This window comes from Mustela nivalis (genome assembly GCF_964662115.1).
Source record: "Mustela nivalis genome assembly, chromosome: 9".
In the NCBI taxonomy this organism is placed as follows: domain Eukaryota; kingdom Metazoa; phylum Chordata; class Mammalia; order Carnivora; family Mustelidae; genus Mustela; species Mustela nivalis.
The window spans coordinates 92,042,896-92,060,675 of record NC_139028.1 but is presented as its reverse complement, the minus strand read 5'-3'; the positions used below and the strand labels follow the sequence as shown (position 1 = coordinate 92,060,675).

The 17,780-nt window shown below is 36.8% G+C and overlaps 1 protein-coding gene across 3 annotated transcripts in view; it reads right to left on the bottom strand.

Annotated features, from left to right (window-relative positions):
• CAPRIN1 (cell cycle associated protein 1) overlaps positions 1 to 17,780 on the bottom strand; it is a 38,944-nt gene that overhangs the window by 2,192 nt on the left and 18,972 nt on the right. For all 3 annotated transcript variants that reach the window (XM_082748912.1, XM_082748911.1, XM_082748913.1), the window contains 13 exons: positions 17,696 to 17,778; positions 14,224 to 14,361; positions 12,620 to 12,672; positions 12,456 to 12,542; positions 10,308 to 10,463; positions 10,116 to 10,224; positions 8,197 to 8,258; positions 7,625 to 7,735; positions 7,251 to 7,400; positions 6,189 to 6,339; positions 2,843 to 3,037; positions 1,858 to 1,958; positions 526 to 589 (listed from right to left, as the gene is read on the bottom strand). In XM_082748912.1, the coding sequence (XP_082605038.1) occupies positions 526 to 589; positions 1,858 to 1,958; positions 2,843 to 3,037; positions 6,189 to 6,339; positions 7,251 to 7,400; positions 7,625 to 7,735; positions 8,197 to 8,258; positions 10,116 to 10,224; positions 10,308 to 10,463; positions 12,456 to 12,542; positions 12,620 to 12,672; positions 14,224 to 14,361; positions 17,696 to 17,778 (1,460 nt within the window). The remainder of the gene's footprint in view (positions 1 to 525; positions 590 to 1,857; positions 1,959 to 2,842; positions 3,038 to 6,188; positions 6,340 to 7,250; positions 7,401 to 7,624; positions 7,736 to 8,196; positions 8,259 to 10,115; positions 10,225 to 10,307; positions 10,464 to 12,455; positions 12,543 to 12,619; positions 12,673 to 14,223; positions 14,362 to 17,695; positions 17,779 to 17,780) is intronic.

Genomic DNA, 17,780 nt, shown 5'->3' with positions numbered 1-17,780 from the left:
GTCGCTATTAGTGATCCAAAGGCATTGAAGTTTCAACTAGGTTCTATCACTTCTAAATGGTTCTCTAAATGTAACTATGGCTTATCTGGCCATTAAAGAACTTCTGACCCTAAAATATAATATGCATGTTCAAAAATGAAAGAGGAATAATAAATTTATATAAATGTTCAATCTCATTCCAAAAATGTCTTACAAAAATGTTTCAGTAAGTACTTCCTAAAAACATTTAGCAGGTTTTAGGACCTGAAAAATAATTTGCAGTTGGAAAAACACTTTTTCTGAGGAGGAGAAATGTTTTAGTTTTCAAGACAATTTATATAGTAACAGGGAAAGTCATTCAAAAAATTAAATTTGGGTTCAAGAGAAGTTTTAGAAACAGAGCATTTCATTTAATCCCTAGCAACAAGTCTGGTAATGATAAATGTATTCCTAACATGTAACCTACATGCAGACTATGGAACAGCTCTTCCAAGGCCAGAACAGAAGCTCCACTTAGGAGCTAGGATCACCACCACAAAATATTACCTCGTGGGGCTCCCCGTGGTCCACTCTGCCCAGAGCCTCGCTTGAAATTCTGCTGATATCCATCCTAAAAGACAAGCTAGTTAGTACTGAAGGAAATGTAATTTTTTAATGCTTACTCATCATCTATCTATTCTTATTGACACAGAACACAAAATTCTTCCTTATATTTTTTGCACATTTCAATATAATATAGCTAGAGAAGTTATTCTGTAATTGTACTTGTTATTCTCAACATTCAATGTCTCTACTCTTAAAAATCATTTTTTTCTCCTACACAAACTTATTTTTATTCATACATAATTAACATATAGTATTATATTAGTTTCAGGTGTACAAAAGGGTAATTCAAATATTTTATACATTTCTTAGTGCTCAAGGTAAGTCTGCTCTTAATCTCCTTTATCCATTTCACCCATTCCCCATCCACCCCCGCCCCTCTGGCAACTACCAAGTTTATTCTCCATTTAAAAAAGTGTTTTTTGGGGGGCGCCTGGGTGGCTCAGTGGTTTGGGCTGCTGCCTTCGGCTCGGGTCATGATCTCAGGGTCCTGGGATCGAGCCCCGCATCAGGCTCCCTGCTCCGCAGGAAGCCTGCTTCCCTCTCTCTCTCTCTCTCTCTCTCTGACTGCCTCTCCGCCTACTTGTGATCTCTGTCTGTCAAATAAATAAATAAAATCTTTAAAAAAAAAAAAAAGTGGTTTTTTTGTCCACCTCTGTTTAGTTTCTTAAATTCCACATATGAGTAAGATCGTGTCGTGTATTTCTTTCTCTGACTTATTTCTCTTAGCTTCACACTCTCTAGAGGTCCATACACTTCCTGCCAAATGGCAGTATTTCCTTTTCTCTCTTTTTTTTCTGTGGCTGATAATATTTCATTATATATACCACATCATCTTTATCCATTCATCTAGTGATGGATACTTGGAGTTACTTGGGGTTATAAATAATGCTGCAATAAACACAAGAGTGCGTGTATCTTTTTCAATTAGTGTTTTCATTTTCTTTGGGTAGATACCCAGTAGTGGAATTACTGGGTCATATGGTAATTCTATTTTTAATTTTTTGAGGAAACCCTACACTGTTTTTCACAATAGCTGCACTAATTTGCAACCCCACAAACAGTGAACGAAAATCATTGTTTTCAAGACTCTATTAAATGAGCACCTATGTTGAATGCTTAAGAAAAAGTTATCATTTTCCATAATGAAGTATCTTGTACAAAATTATAAAATTAGCCCCAAATTACTTAGTTACTAAAGTACAAACAGCCGCATCAGTCGATTTCATTGGTGTATTTAGGTCAGCTTTGTATTTTAAAGCAACTTCTACCTACCCGCTGATAGCCAGAGTAGTCCCGGGGAGCACTGAACTGAGACTGTGTATAACCACTGTTTGGAGTGTTAGAGAATGAAGGGCGATAACCATCATATCCTCCTAAAATTTAGGACAAGAAAATAATTTTCTTATCTACACAAGGAATTTTTATTTCCTACTACTGACCAAAAAAAGAACTGAAAAATTGTAAGCCATGCTAATTATTTAAACTAATTTCTAATTTCCTATCCTGATCCCATCTGTTCCTGAATTTCTGAGTATTAACTTACTTGGAAGACAACACTTTTACCCATCCATGCACACACACCCCCACACAAAAAAATCTCCATAAAGTCTGATAATTAATGGAAACAAGTATCACCTAGAAGACAGAGAAGTCAGGGATTTGACACCTAAAAAAATTCATTCCTAATTTTGTCGGTTTAAATGCCTAAAGCAGGACCGCCTGAGAAGGCTCAGTTGGTTAAGGACCTGCCTTCAGCTGAGGTCATGATCTGGGGTCCTGGAATGGAGCTCCACATCAGGCTTGTGCTCAGCAGGGAATCTGTTTTCCCTCACCTGCTGCCCCTCCCCCCCTGGCTTGTGCTCTCTCTCGATCTCTCAAATAAAATCTTTTATAAAAAATAAATAATTGCTGGGCGCCTGGGTGGTTCAGTCATTAAGCGTCTGCCTTCAGCTCCAGTCATGATCCCAGGGTCCTGGGACCAAGACCCATCTCGGACTCCCCACTCAGCGGGAAGCCTGCTTCTCCCTCTCCTGCTCCCCCTGTTTGTGTTCCCTCTCGCTGTATCTCTGTCAAATAAATAAAATCTTTAATAAGTAAGTAAATAAATAAATAAATGGCCTGTAACATACTAAAAATGTTTAAGTTGTACATAAGAGACTAATGCAGATACATATCTTTCCCCAAAACCATACAACATATTTCTATGTATTTTATAAATAAAAAAAGAACATAAATTTGCTGCTGCTTTTTTTGTTACCTCTGAATCCATTGGCAGGGCCCCTATATCCATTCATCAAGCCTCTAGCACCACGGGAACCACCACGAGACACACCACGACTGTTGTAATACGGCTGACTGCTACGTGGAAATCCAGTGTTCTGCTGGGGAGGTTGCTGGTGGTTACCAGTCACTTGATGGGGCTGGTCCTGGGAACCATGGTAGGTGCCAACCACTATAATAAAAAGAAAAAATTTATACACACTCATACCCCACATACACATAGCTCATTACAACCTGTTCTCTCAGTTTCTGGTTTAAGAGGTGCCTTGTACTTCCTCTTCAACTTGTCTTTAAATTTTCATATTAACAATAGTGATCACTATCCATTAGTTAAGTTATTAAATCCCTATTTTCCTCCTACCCATATATTAATTAACTAAAGAGAATATAATTCTCTAACAATAATTCCAAACCTTTAGAAGCACACAAATGTGTAAGAGCACAAAATTCTATCCTTCCAAATGAAACAAAACCTGTATTATTAAATATCTTCTAAGAGGCACCTGTCTATTAGCACAAAAGACGCACAATAACTCAAAAGATCTTACATACTGGAACAGTACAATTTAAATTTTATATCATTTATTTCTTTTCACTAAAAAGCTCCTTTGTGGTAAAAGTTTTCATATCCTTTTAAAGATTTCATTTATTTATTTATTTATTTATTTATTTATTTGACAGACAGAGATCACAAGTGGGCAGAGAGGCAGGCAGAGAGAGAGAGAGAGAGGAGGAAGCAGGCTCCCTGCTGAGCAGAAAGCCCGACGAGGGACTCGATCCCAGGACCCTGGGATCACGACCCGAGCCGAAGGCAGAGGCTTTAACCCACTGAGCCACCCAGGCACCCTTCATATCCTTTTTAAATTGCCCTTGCTACTTAATGAAACATACAAAACCATGCTCTCCTACACCTAGGCAACCATATGTTGGAATATCCAGTCAATTAAAAAGATAAATCAGCAGAGGCCTTCAGCTTATACCCCCCTTAATGCCTGATTGCACTTCAAGTCCTTTTGAGTACAACCAATTTAGAAGACAGTTAAATATTACTCACAGTGGCACTCAACCTGATGAGGTGAAGAGAAGATTCTAAAAGGTTTACACTAACCTTGCACACCCCTTCCTCCTTCCCAATGGAGAGAAGTCTAGAATCTAGAAATCTTCAAAAACTAAATCCTGGGACGCCTGGGTGGCTCAGTGGGCTAAGCCACTGCCTTTGGCTCAGGTCATGATCTCAGGGTCCTGGGATCCAGTCCCGCATCAGGCTCTCTGCTCAGCGGGGAGCCTGCTTCCTCCTCTCTCTCTCTGCCTGCCTCTCTGCCTACTTGTAATCTCTCTCTGTCAAATAAATAAATAAAATCTTTAAAAAAAAAAAAAAAAAAACTAAATCCTGAGGCACCTTTCTGATACTATCCCAATGTTTGTAATTCACAGAGGAGACAAAACAGGATGCAAACACTACCTTTGGAAGGCGAGGAAGGTAGAGACTAAAGGAAGGCCTATACCCCAGGAACAAAAACAATCAGCACCTCTTGCCAGCCCAAAACTTCCCATGTTTAGGCAAAGAGAACAGGTGGTGTGACTCCTGAAAAACTTCACCTGATATATTTTATATCCTGAAGAAACCCCAAACACATTTATCAGTTCTCAGAATGAAATCTGGAGTGAGTAAGCCCAAGTATGCCTAGGAGGAGAAAGAGTGGTGGCTCCTTTTTGAACTATGTAATTAATGGACCAATTATACTATCTACAGTGTGATCTTTCTATAGACTGCCTTTCACTACATTCCCCAAATTTAAAATTACAGGCAACTATCATGATTACAGGTAACATTTTCTATCTGAAGAGATTCATTCACATGCATGTAGAAGAGTGGTCAAAAGTGAATTTTCAACTCAACTTTTTATCAGTAAGAATTTTATTAGTCTTGGTCAAATCTCACTGCAAGAAAACTCTTAGTGGTACAATTAAAGTGTAATCTTTATTTAAAAATACCAGAAATCAGGGCACCTGGGTGGTTCAGTTGTTTTAAGCATCTGTGCCTTTGGCTCAGGTCATGATCCCAGGGTTCTGGGATCAAGATCTGCATCAGGTGCCTGCTCAGTGGGGAGTCTGCTTCTCCCTTTGTGCCTCCCCCCAGGCTCATATCTTCGTTCTCTCTCTCTCTCGCAAAAATAGATAAAAATAAAATTTTTAAAAAAAAATTTTAAATACCAGAATTCTTTTTAAAAAACAGAATTTCTATTAAAGTGTTTGTGTATCATAAACTTCAAGTCCATAAAGAGCCAGATTCTTGCCTTATCCCTTTTTCATGTTGTTCCTGACTAAACAGTACAATTTGCTGTGGAGCAGGTGTATTTGGGGCCTTTAGACATTGTGCTGACATGCTTATGAGTACATGGCAATAATTAAAGGAGCATGAGGGCATGAAACCCAGTTTTATCCCTCAGCAGCTAAACACAAATAGCGTAATGAATAAACATCAGATTATAGCTGATTCAAACTCCTTACTAATTACTGGTGCTTAAAATTATAGGAAATACATGTAAGAATTTAGTACTGAAAAATCCATAATGCTGATTCAGGTCTATCAAGAATTTAGACAATTAAAATATCTCATAGTTATTTAAATCAGTCTGATAAAATTAAGCTATTAACTCCTACTATTTTAGAAAGGTCTGTTAGTTTGCTATGGGATTCCAATTAAACAACCTGGGATCTAAATAACCAAAGACCTAAAGCAGTTATTTCATGCCTTACAAAGTTAAGAAATCTACAATACCTCCAGCTACATTACTACAATGGATGTGGTAACCAGCCAACTTATGAATGACCTTACTTGCCAACAAAAGACTCTGTTTCAACCTAGTCTACCAAAGACAGCTACCATGGGATTTTTGCCTGCTTTATTCTAACTAGCATACTGACAACCAAGCCAACTCCTTACTGCTTCTTAACTGTATAACTAACTGACTTACTACCTACCAGGTATCACGCTATTTGGCTTCAATTAATTAGCAATCAAAGTTGATCATAATTTAAGTAACAAGCTTAATTCCACTAAAATCATAGAACGAAAAAGGGATATTATGAGCGCTTACTGATCAAAAGAAAACTGGTGTAAGGCCTCCAAAAAAAGTGCAGGCACATACAATAAATATGAACTCAATTGAATTCAGGTTCTGTAATGAAAAATCTGTAAGGTCTACTACTAAAACAAAAACTCTTGGACCCCGACACTCTAAAAATCTAAACTCTCCTACCACCATCAGTTAACTGTGTTGGAGGGCAAGAAGCCAAGGAAGTGACACTGGTTTTCCTACCTGTTTGAAGCTGTTCTTGTTGAAGGTCTGTTTGTTCTACTTGGTGAGGCTGACTAGAAAAGCTCTGGTTGTAACTGGCCTGGTACTGATTTTGCTGTTTCAAAGGTTCTGGTTCATTAACAGGAGGAACCGGGGCATTCATATTGAACACCTGTAAGTAAATAAAGTAAATGATTACATCATCCCTTTACGCTAATAATTTCCCTATTTTTAATAAGGCAGACCTCAATGCTGGTTTTACCTCAACTGTAAACGCATTACAGTTCCAAACACATACACACACTCACTCTCTATATATACAGCATATATATATATATATGTATTTTTTAATATACAGACATACACACCACACAGCACTTAAAGGAGAGCATAAGAGGGGATCAGAATCTAAAAAGACACAAAAATCAGCAGCTTGGAAATGCAATTATAAATGAGAAAGCTTTTTAAAGATGCAAACCACTGATACAATGTCACTTACAGAACTTAATTCTATGAACTTTAACTCTGAGTTGAATCCTTAATCATTTTTTATTTTTATTGACATTTTCAGCAAGTTACTACTTTAATATTTAATTCTGAACTTTCCCATGAGCACCAATTTAGCTGTATCCCATTAATTATGGTATTTTCATCATTTTCTAGAAAACCCACAGTTTAGAGATGCTTACTGAAAAACCACAATGAACTATAATATGTGAAATTTACTATGAGAAATGTCCATAAAAGATTAAGCAAATATGGAAAAAAGTAGACAACTGTTAAATCTAGGTAATGATTTATATATAAATATCATAGTAGTCTACTTTTCTGAACATTTACTTTTATTAATCAAACCAAAAGGATGAAACTATAAAAAACAAAGATGTGAGCACACAATTCCTAAAACTCAAATATTATCTCTGGGATCAGGAAAAAATTAGAGTTTATGTTCAATTAAGTATACTCTACAGTTTGGAGAGATGCAAACTCAAATACAAAGCTAAATGAAGACTTTTTTGTTGAGACTCTGGCATGATCATACTACACACTAGGCATTTAATATCGGTTCAATTAATTACTCACCGTTTGCATGGATTGGAATGGAGCTGCATTTACATTGATTCCACTGCTATGTAATGGTTTGCTTGTCCCAGCCTGGAACACCTGAGGCTGAGAAGCAGCCGGAAGGGAAGATGATGCTGTAGTCTGGTCTGTATTTAAGGAGATTGTTGCCTAAACACAAAATGAATAGATGCACTTTAGTGATAAACTATATTTAGCCAAGTCTACTATCCAAGACTTAGTATGTTAAGAAATTCAACTATTTCATAAAAGCAAAATACTGTATTGCTTGCATTAGGTCCAAAAAGAATAACAATAATAATAGTAATTTACCTCTGCCCAATTCATGAGTAAGTGCCTCATCAAGTTTATGTCACCTAGTAACAGAAACTTGCCTGAATCTGGTCAATTGGCTCCTTTTGTGGTCGCTGCTCTGTAGCGTGAGAAGGCTGGTACAAGGGTTGAGATGCTGTATATCCCTCACTTGTGGATGAAACCAAAGGAACCTACACAGAAACAAAGCAATCAAAGCTGCTTTCTGTTATAAACTCTAACAAAGACAGGGCTAAGAAACAAATATACCTGTTAAAGAGACTATAAAACTTAACAACTGCAAAAACTACATCTAATATTAAAACTGAAAGTTAAATACACCCAAGTCCACTTATGAAGTCCCCAACAAATGCTTCTAAATGGCAATATCAACACTGAATTTTAACATTTAAACATGTCTTCTCAAATTCTACTCAGTTCAAAATTAAAAAATTATTATAAACAGGAGACTTAACAAAAACAATGTTTTTTAGGTTATTAAAACAAAAGTAGATATAACATGGAAATAAAGGCTGACAGCTACCCACAACAGACTTGGACAATGATAAAATTCATACCTCACTTTCATGAGCCATTAAAGAGACCCAAGAACTGATTAAAAACAAACCTACAGCAGTATTTCTGTCACTCTTACCTGTGTAGCTTCTGGTTGTACCGGAACTTGATTAGGCTGAGCAAGTCTAGATTCAGAATGAACTGTAAAATTGACCCCAAAAAATCCACTGTTAATCCAAAAATCAAATTTCTTCAGAGAAAACTTCTATAGCCAAATCCTAAAAACACTTTAGTGATCATGAAAATAAACTGGAAAAGTATCGTTAGGATTTTAGCTTTTAAGTGAGCTTTTCTGGTTTCCTTCTAGTCATAATGCTTCCACAGGAAAAAATAAGAATACGCTTTTAAAAAGCCTATATTCAATTCAGTGTGCAAACTGTCAACTCCCACAAGTCTTCTACTCCCTTCCCCAACCATGGTTAAAGAATCAAAAATTTGGATCTGTGGTTAGTCCTTTAGAAATCACCCATTTTGCTAAGAGAGGCTAATGAACTCCACATTAACTGAGTATCTAAATGGCTTACAGGTTCTATCAATGCTGTATATGTTGATTCTGCAACAACTTTTCAGTTGTAAAAACTATGTGTTGTCTTTCTCTGGTAGAACTTGGAAAACGAACACTAATAGCTGTTTCTTTTCCATAGGCCTAACCATAATTTATTTTCTAACTCTTGGTAGAAATATTAGATATGAGCTTCCTTTACTTTGGAGAAATTGTAACTAACAAACTAACAGTGTCATTAAACATGCTTTCCTCAGCAATTCCTTTTGTGACTGAAGATTTACATGATATTAAATGTTATTTTATTTATTTAAGATCCTATCCATTTATTATTTGACAGCGAGATAAAAGCAGGCAGAGCAGCAGCAGAGGGAGAGAGAGAATGAGACTCGCCCCTTGAGCAAAAAGCCTAACACAGGGCTCAATCCCAGGACCCTAGGGATCACGACCTGAGCGGAAGGCAGACGCTTAACCGACTGAGCCACCCAGGCTCCCCAAGTATGTTATTTTATATAGTCCCACTTTTGTACCCTTAATAATGACATGTTTTGGGAAAAACACCAAGACTCAAAATGACTGACAGTCCTGGAGAAAAATAGACCACTTAACCACATACAAGATGCCAATCCTCTTTAGTGCTATTTCTAGTAACGGTGTAAGACTAGTAATACAAGTCTGAAACTTAAACTGTTTTTTTATTTTTTAAGATTTTTTTTTAATTTATTCATTTGAGAGAGAGTGAGAGAGAGCATGAGAAGGGAGAGGGTTAGAGGGAGAAGCAGACTCCCTGCTGAGCAGGGAGCCCGATGCGGGACTCAGTCGCAGGACTCCAGGATCATGACCTGAGCCGAAGGCTGTCGCTTAACCAACTGAGCCACCCAGGCACCCAGAAACTTCAACTGTCTTTAGGCCAATCTTCCCCTTTCCTCTTAAGCAGCCCCTTAACCACCTCACTGTTGCATCTCATTTTTATTTAGGTAATAAAATGTTCAGAAATTCTCCTAAAAAGCTGCAAACACCCTTCAAAGAAAGACACCTCTATTATTTTTATGCTTAATTTTGAAATTTAAAAAGCCAAGCACAATTTAACTTATATAAATTACAGTAATAAGCAAAACTGGTCTGTAATGTTACAAATCAGGAAATGGTCCACAGAGCCAAAAGAGAGGGTAAACTAGTAACTGAAAAGGGACACAAATAGGCTTCTGAGGTACAGGTATGTCCCATTTCTGGGTGCTGGTGTGTTCAGTCTGTGAAACTCATCAAACTACATTTGCACATACTTAAGTTTATATATGATAATAAAAGGTTAAAAAAAAGCAACGTAACGACAGTTATTCATATTATAGGGAAAAACAGTATTTCCTACCAAATTAAAAGACCCAAGATCCAAAAGTTAAGCAAACATTAAAAGGAAATAATTAATTTTCACATACTTTACAAAACCTGAGAGCACTGGCCCTGCATTTCTCACAAAAGTATACACCATTACTAACCCGGAGGGCAAACCAGCTGGGGCATGTCCATGTTTTGTGTCGGATTCATAGGCTGTGCAGATACAATGGCAGGATCAAGTGTCTGGTTTTCAAAATCCAGCATTGAATCCTGCAAATCAGGATATAATGGAATTAAATTAAATAATGTAAACACTTAAACTTTCAGTTAGTGTTTGACTCAACTGCACCTACCTGTATGAAATTATAGGGCCCCTGCATTTGCGCCATAAGGTCCTGGACTCGCTGTCTTCTCACAACAGGATCTGCCTGAGCCACTGGAGTCAAAGAATGGGGCTCTGGCACTGAAGGAGATGCAGCCTGAGGTTGCTGCTGGAGTGAATTTACCACCTAAAGGGGAAAATGAGGGGAGAGATGCAGACTGGGAGCATGAAAAGAGCTCCATTCATTACCATCATGATAGGTCCCCAAATTCTATATGGCACTATATATACTATAAACAAAGTAGCAGGCTTTAATGTAGTTTCTCAAACTGACCATAGTTATAAATTTAACACTGAGTGCTGTCACTTCTACAGTGTTCTCAATTCCACGGGACGACTATGTAGCATTTCAGATTAACTTTATAACCTGCTTTCAAAGATTACCCGTGCTTGCTTCCTAAAAGAATGTACTGTGCTTAAAACTGCTATGCCTTCTATAGAAAGAAATTAAACTTGTATTTACCTCAATACTTGACTGAGTCAGCACTCAAGAAAAGTTAGTTGTTATCATCATCAAACTTTGAGTTCCTACTGCTTCATTCTCTCTAGGATGAAGCCCTATCACCTTATAGAACTTGCTACAAAAGACAAAGATCACTATACCTACCTTTTACCTACCTCTAATAATTTCTTCTGATTATTATTTAGTAATTCCCCACTCTTCTGGGAAATCTCACTGATTTTTAAATTTATGTTCTGTCTGGCTTCTAATCCTGGGCAAGTCATACCTGGTGAGCCTGGATAAATCATAAGCTTATTTCTCTTATAAGCAATTGTGAGATAATCACTACTTAAACTGTTATGAACACCAACTGATGTGTCATCTACATCTACATCTCAAAAAATTCTTTAGAATTCCATCCGAATAGCCTTTGGAAAGGTCCCACCTACCAAGTACTTAAGAAAAAACCATACTGGCACAGTACTAAGTAAGAAAATATACTATTCTCTCCCAATAAAAAGCAAAAAGTTCTACTAAGCACTGTTACTTCTCAAACTTTTCTACTATGCCAACACATACTTTTCATCCCTAACATTCAATGTTTTTAAAATGCTAATTCATATTTCTACCCCTATATTCATGCTAATATATACCTATTACCTCACTTCCCTAAAAACATATGCCAAATCTACTTAGTCAAGGCCCAGGAGGTTTGCATACCTTACACAAATCACCATTCTACAGAGAGATCTCTTAGATCTATTTTTCTTCTAACCCTCCTCTAATACTTCTGAACTGCCTTGCACAATTCAGCAAATACATATACTGTCTTGCTAGGGCTTCATGGGACACTATTTTTATCTAAACTAGGTAACTTTCTAGAATACAGAGCAAGTTCTTTACTCAATCTATCAACAGTGCATTTTGGCACATCTATACTAACACACCTTTGAAGAATGATCTTGATGGAATAATATTAAAGAGATAAGCATTATTATTCACAGCTGAAAGCTATTTTTTCTGTACTTCAGATACATAAAAGCAGCAACCAAAAGGAGGATGGAAAGGAAGGCAAGGACCAACTTGGTAAGGCATTCTGATTTTACCTTATAGGTTACACAGCACCATCAAGAGTTTCAAGTAACTTAATTAAAACTCTTCTAATAATTGGCCTATAAAAATGAGTAAGATAGCCTGGAGCACTCAGGAAAGAGAAATACGAAAAGGACACCTGAACTAGACATGAGGACCTGAAGAAAGGTAATGTCAATTGAGAAACAGAATTAAGAAACACTAGAGAAATCTAGAGCATTAGGGAGGAGGAGTCTAAGATGACACTCCAACATATTCCCTTGGAAGGTGGGCCTTTTCTAAAGGCTATCCATGTGGGTTCCCAGATTTTTATAGAGCAACCTGGTATCAACAATATACAAATCATGTACTTTAATAACCCCAAGTCACACACATATAACTTTATATATATGTTCTATAGTTGGATCAACTAGAGATTCTACTAAACATCCACAAGTATAAATAATCTTTTAAACATAATGATCTTTTAAGTTTAATAAGTTTGTTATGATAATGTATTAAAAACATACAATCTTAATTTCTTCTTAGGAGATAAAAATTACTAATAAAAAAAGACAACAACCTTGCACCCAAGAGAACTCTTACCTCAACTGTTTCGACTGTCCACTCATCTACCTGCTCCTTTTCACCACTGCTGAACTGTGTTTCTGCCATAAATTGTCTATTTACATACTGCAAAGCAAAGTAAATGTTTCAGAGTTCTGCTTGAAAGGCAGAAAAAGCAAGCCAGCATTAAATAAAAATCATACCTCTGTTGATTCAACTTCACTTTGTTCGGTGTACTCTTCTGCTGGCTCAGGTTCTAAGATGTTAAAAGATGATATAAATGAAGAGTAAGAAAAAAAAAATCTTATTTAAATATTTTATTTATTTATTTATTTGACAGACAGAGATTACAAGTAGGCAGAGAAGCAGGCTCCCTGCTGAGCAGAGAGCCGGATTCAGAGGCTCAATCCCAGGACCCTGGGATCATGACCTGAGCTGAAGGCAAAGGCTTTAACCCACTAAGCCACCCAGGCGCCCTAAGAAAAGTTTTTTTAAAATTAGCAATTATTTTAAACTCCAAATAAGTTAGCAGTTTACCATCAAATAACCAGAACTTATTAACAAAGTTATAGTTAGCATTAAGTTTCTATATTTTAATCATTCTTACAATAATGTATTTAGAAAGAGTTTTCTTTACATTTACTCCAGAATGAACAGGCTCAAGAGTAGTTATCCTGGATTAGGTATAATGCCAATAAAGAGCTAAGTTAAAACTTCTCTCTCTAGCCTAAGAAGTAATATTATAAAGCAGCATACAGATTGAAATCATCCTCCCTATTTTAATCACTTGGTGAAAACATTTAAAGGTGGAGAAAAGACTTTGCTATGTTGATCTGCAACCATAAATTCCACCAACGTGCAATCTCCCTTTGTAGCTTCAACCTAATAGCTAACATTGTATGAAGCGCTTACTATGTGCCAGATACCTGATACATACTTCTCTCTAAACAGAGAACCTGAGGTACAGAGAAATTCAGTCACTTGCCCAAAGTTTCATAACTAATGAGTGTCAAAGCCAAGATTTCAATCCAAGCAATCTGAATCAAGAATCCATGCTTTTTAACCACTACTACAAAATTTATGCTCTGACAATGCTTCCAATGATACTCAGACTTAAGTTATCGTAAAAGGACTCCTAATGAGTGCTTACATACTTACTAGTTTATGCCCAAGTGTTAAAGTTAATTGGAAAAAATCTCATTCCATTGAGATATTTACACTTGAAGATTACGGAGTTATAATCACCCCATTGAAAACATACACATGCATATATGTGCCCTCCTACTACTCACTTCATATACTAGCATGGTAAACAACGATAAATCTGGGCATGTCAGCCAAAATGTAATTTAAAAAGCCCTACAACATTTCTCCTCATCTATATTACAAGAGCCCAGCAATACTGCAACAAAAAAATACCGGTTTGTAACAGTGATCCAACTGAACATTTGAACCAGTAAGTAAATGACTGGTATTTGGGCAGAGGGAAAGGGAGACAATCTTAAACAGATTCCTGACCCAGCATGAAGCCATACGCAGGCTCTATCTCACAACCTTGAGATCATGATGTGAGATGCAGTCAAGACTACGACACTCAATGGCCTAAGCTACCCAGGTGCCCCTAAATGACTGATACTTAATACTTCTGGAATAACTCTTAATACACATTTAATATTTTGTCATGCTTAAAGTTTCATTAAAAACCTCAATGTGCTTATGTAACTAAGTAAATGTATGGCCTGAACTTGTGGCAAAAGAAGTAAAACTAGGACTATAAACTAAAGCTCATATCCACCCAAGTACTTACCAGCTTCAGCTACCTGGTCTTCAGCTGTAGGTGCTGAAGCTGACTCTTCTTCCTCACACAGCCCATTCTGGTGGTTGTGGGTGCTGTCAAAGTAGTTTGACTGGAAAACACGCTCAACAATTTCCTTTAGAGCTTTATCTAGAAATTGATATGAATTATAATGTTAGACCATCTCAGAATGCCTGACTTGAGTAAGATTCAACACGCTACAAAATACTGCTCCAAGAAAAAAAAACTTGTCAACCCTTACTGAAACATACATATAAAAAACATTAAAATCGGGGTGCCTGGGTGGCTCAGTGGGTTAAGCCGCTGCCTTCGGCTCGGGTCATGCATGATCTCAGGTCCCACATCAGGCTCTCTGCTCGGCAGGGGGCCTGCTTCCCTTCCTCTCTCCTACTGTGATCTCTCTCTGTCAAGTAAATAAATAAAATCTTTAAAAAAAAAAAAAAAAACCATTAAAATCCACCAAAAACAGAAATGATGGAATGATAGAGAACAAAAAGAACCTATTAGTATTAAACTTTACACACTTAAAGGAAGTTAGTTCAAAACAAAAAGCTGATGTTATTATTTATTCATTTAGTATATATTTAACGCCTACCTATATGTTGGGCAATGCAGTAGGCAATGGGGCTACAAAAAAGATTTGTAAAAGATACAATATCTGCCCTAAGTTTATAGTCTAATAGAGAATTATCAGATACAAAAACAGTAAAATCACATCTGTGAAAAATACTACACAAAGGTACAATGGATTGGACCTAGGCAGGAAGAAACTTGAAAGGCTTTCCTCGTAAGTGCTTCAAGAGCACAGATCTGGAAGATGAGTAGTAGAAAGAAGAGAAGTGCTTCAAGGGAGAGACAAAAGCATTTACAAAAAGCCCTATATGAAGATAAATGGTGCCAAATACAAGAAAATGAAAGCATGTGCTGTGGCTTGAGCCATAGGGAGCAAGAAAAAACAAAGAAAAGACAAATCTGGTAAAGGCCAGAACATGCAAGGTCTTTAAGTCAAAAACAACTGTATGTAAAATATAATATAAGAAAGCCATTAAAAGAATTTAAAGAAGGATGGGGAGGGTGGATTTAGTTAAGAGATTGCATTAGACAAAAGACAGGAAGAAAAGTAGAAGGAAGAGAAAAAGAAGTAGACAGATTCAAAACATATTTAAAAAGGAAAGCTGTCAAAATTTGATACACCTGGACATAAGGGGGCAGGGCAGCAGGTGAAGGTATGTGTCAAGAATTAATCTCGGGGCACCTGGGTGGCTCAGTGGGTTAAAGCCTCTGCCTTCGGCTCAGGTCATGATCCCAGGGTCCTGGGATCGAGCCCTGCATCGGGGTCTCTGCTTAGCAGAGAGCCTGCTTCCCCCTCTCTCTCTGCCTGCCTTTCTGCCTACCTGTGATCTCTGTCTGTCAAATAAACAAATAAAATCTTAAAAAAAAAAAAAGAATTAATCTCAACTTCCTGGCCTTTTATATAGTACATGCAAAATGTACCTATGTATGTAGAATGTATCTATCCCTAATAGGTCACTTTACAGATAAATAAAACTTCAAGGACATTATCACAATAGTTAATCTTGTTAACAATAAAACTAAGTTTTTGAATGAACATTTCACATCTCCCTTCCTCTGCATCAGAGCCTCGTAACTAAGAATTACTTGTTTTAAAAAACTTGTGAAAACTAAATGTACATAAAAACACCAATTTGAGTCATTAGTAACTTTTCATTAGCAATAAAGATGTTACATTCTTAAGATAAACAAGACTAGGTAGAAAATAACACCCAAGTAAGATATAAGCTTAGACATTTAACCCTCGTTTCTCCTCAGTAACGTTCATGAAAATTTGATCAGGCTTGACCTAAAACTACTTTTTAAGCTAACAAGTTTATACACACATGTAGATTTCTTTCTATTTGAACTTCAAATGATAAATTAAGTACATATTTGATGCAGATCTAAAATTAAGAAGCAAATATGATTTTTTAATGAATACAGTAAATAATGCAAGTTAACAAACCAAGAAAATTATTTCTTACATGAAAAGATACAAAAAGATTGGTTCCCATATTTGATTTACCTTTTCCTTAAAGCAAATACACTCCAAATTACATCATACAGTTTTGCCAATTAAAACTTTTTATCCAATATTCCACCAAACAGCTAAAAATAAGGTATAAACACAGATACACTGATCTTAATATGTTCAAAATCTACTTCCTAAATCAACTTAATAAATAGCAAAGATAAGAATCTATTCCCTTATTTACTAAGGAAATAAACCTAAAATTCCTAATTTACTGAGGTAGTAAAATCTTTTCTAAAGATTTTATTTATTTAGGGCGTCTGGGTGGCTCAGTGGGTTAAGCCACTGCCTTCAGCTCAGGTCATGATCTCAGGGTCCTGGGATCGAGTCCCGCAGTGGGTTCTCTGCTCAGCAGAGAGCCTGCTTCCCTCTCTCTGCCTGCCTCTCTGCCTCCTTGTGATCTCTCTCTCTGTCAAATAAATAAATAAATAAATAAATCTTTTTTAAAAAAGATTTTATTTATTTATTTGACAGAGATCACAAGGAGGCAGAGAGGCAGGGGGTGGGGGTGGACAGAGGGAAGCAGGCTCCCTGCTGAGCAGAGATGTGGGGCTCAATCCCAGGACCCTGAGATCATGACCTGAGCCAAAGGCAGAGGCTTAACCCACTGAGTCACCCAGGCACCCTGGTAGTGAAACTGAAATGTCCCTTTATTTTCTTTAAAATGAATATGCACTGTTCATTTGAGATTAAGTTTTAAAAAAAATACAAAGAAAATAACATCCTCAAATTAGCCGAAGTCTAAAAAATAAGCAAAAACGAAAGCAAGGATCATGAGTAAAATGTATGAGGTACAGAAAATATTCTTCATAAAATTTCACAAACAAGGAAAAAAACCAGTCCCTATCTAATACCAACAACTCTGAAAAGTTTATTTGGTGTTAATCTGTCCAACTTCAAGCACAGTAAGTTACACACAAAACCATGGTAAGTTAGGATTCCCATCTCTACCAATTTATGATTGGTGTTTGTGACTTATACACACAAAAACACAGCAAAAAGGAAAAAAAAAAAAGGAAACAAATCAATAAACCAAAAGTAAACAGATCAATGCTATTTACACAGTTCTGAAATTTCTTCAATTAACAATACTTTTTTTTAATTTTTTTTTAAAAGATTCTATTTATTTATTTGACAGAGAGATCACAAGTAGATGGAGAGGCAGGCAGAGAGAGAGAGATAGAGGGAAGCAGGCTCCCTGCTGAGCAGAGAGCCTGATGCGAGACTCGATCCCAGGACCCTGAGATCATGACCTGAGCCGAAGGCAGCGGCTTAACCCACTGAGCTACCCAGGCGCCCAATTAACAATACTTTTAAACAGAAAACTAATTTTTAAAAATTCTTAGTTACAAAATAAAAAATTATGGTAATACTCACAGGTTGTTCCACATACAGATTTTTCCTTTCCTTCCAGCAAGTCCCATAGGTGAATGGAAGCATGTTCATACTGCTCATTCAACCT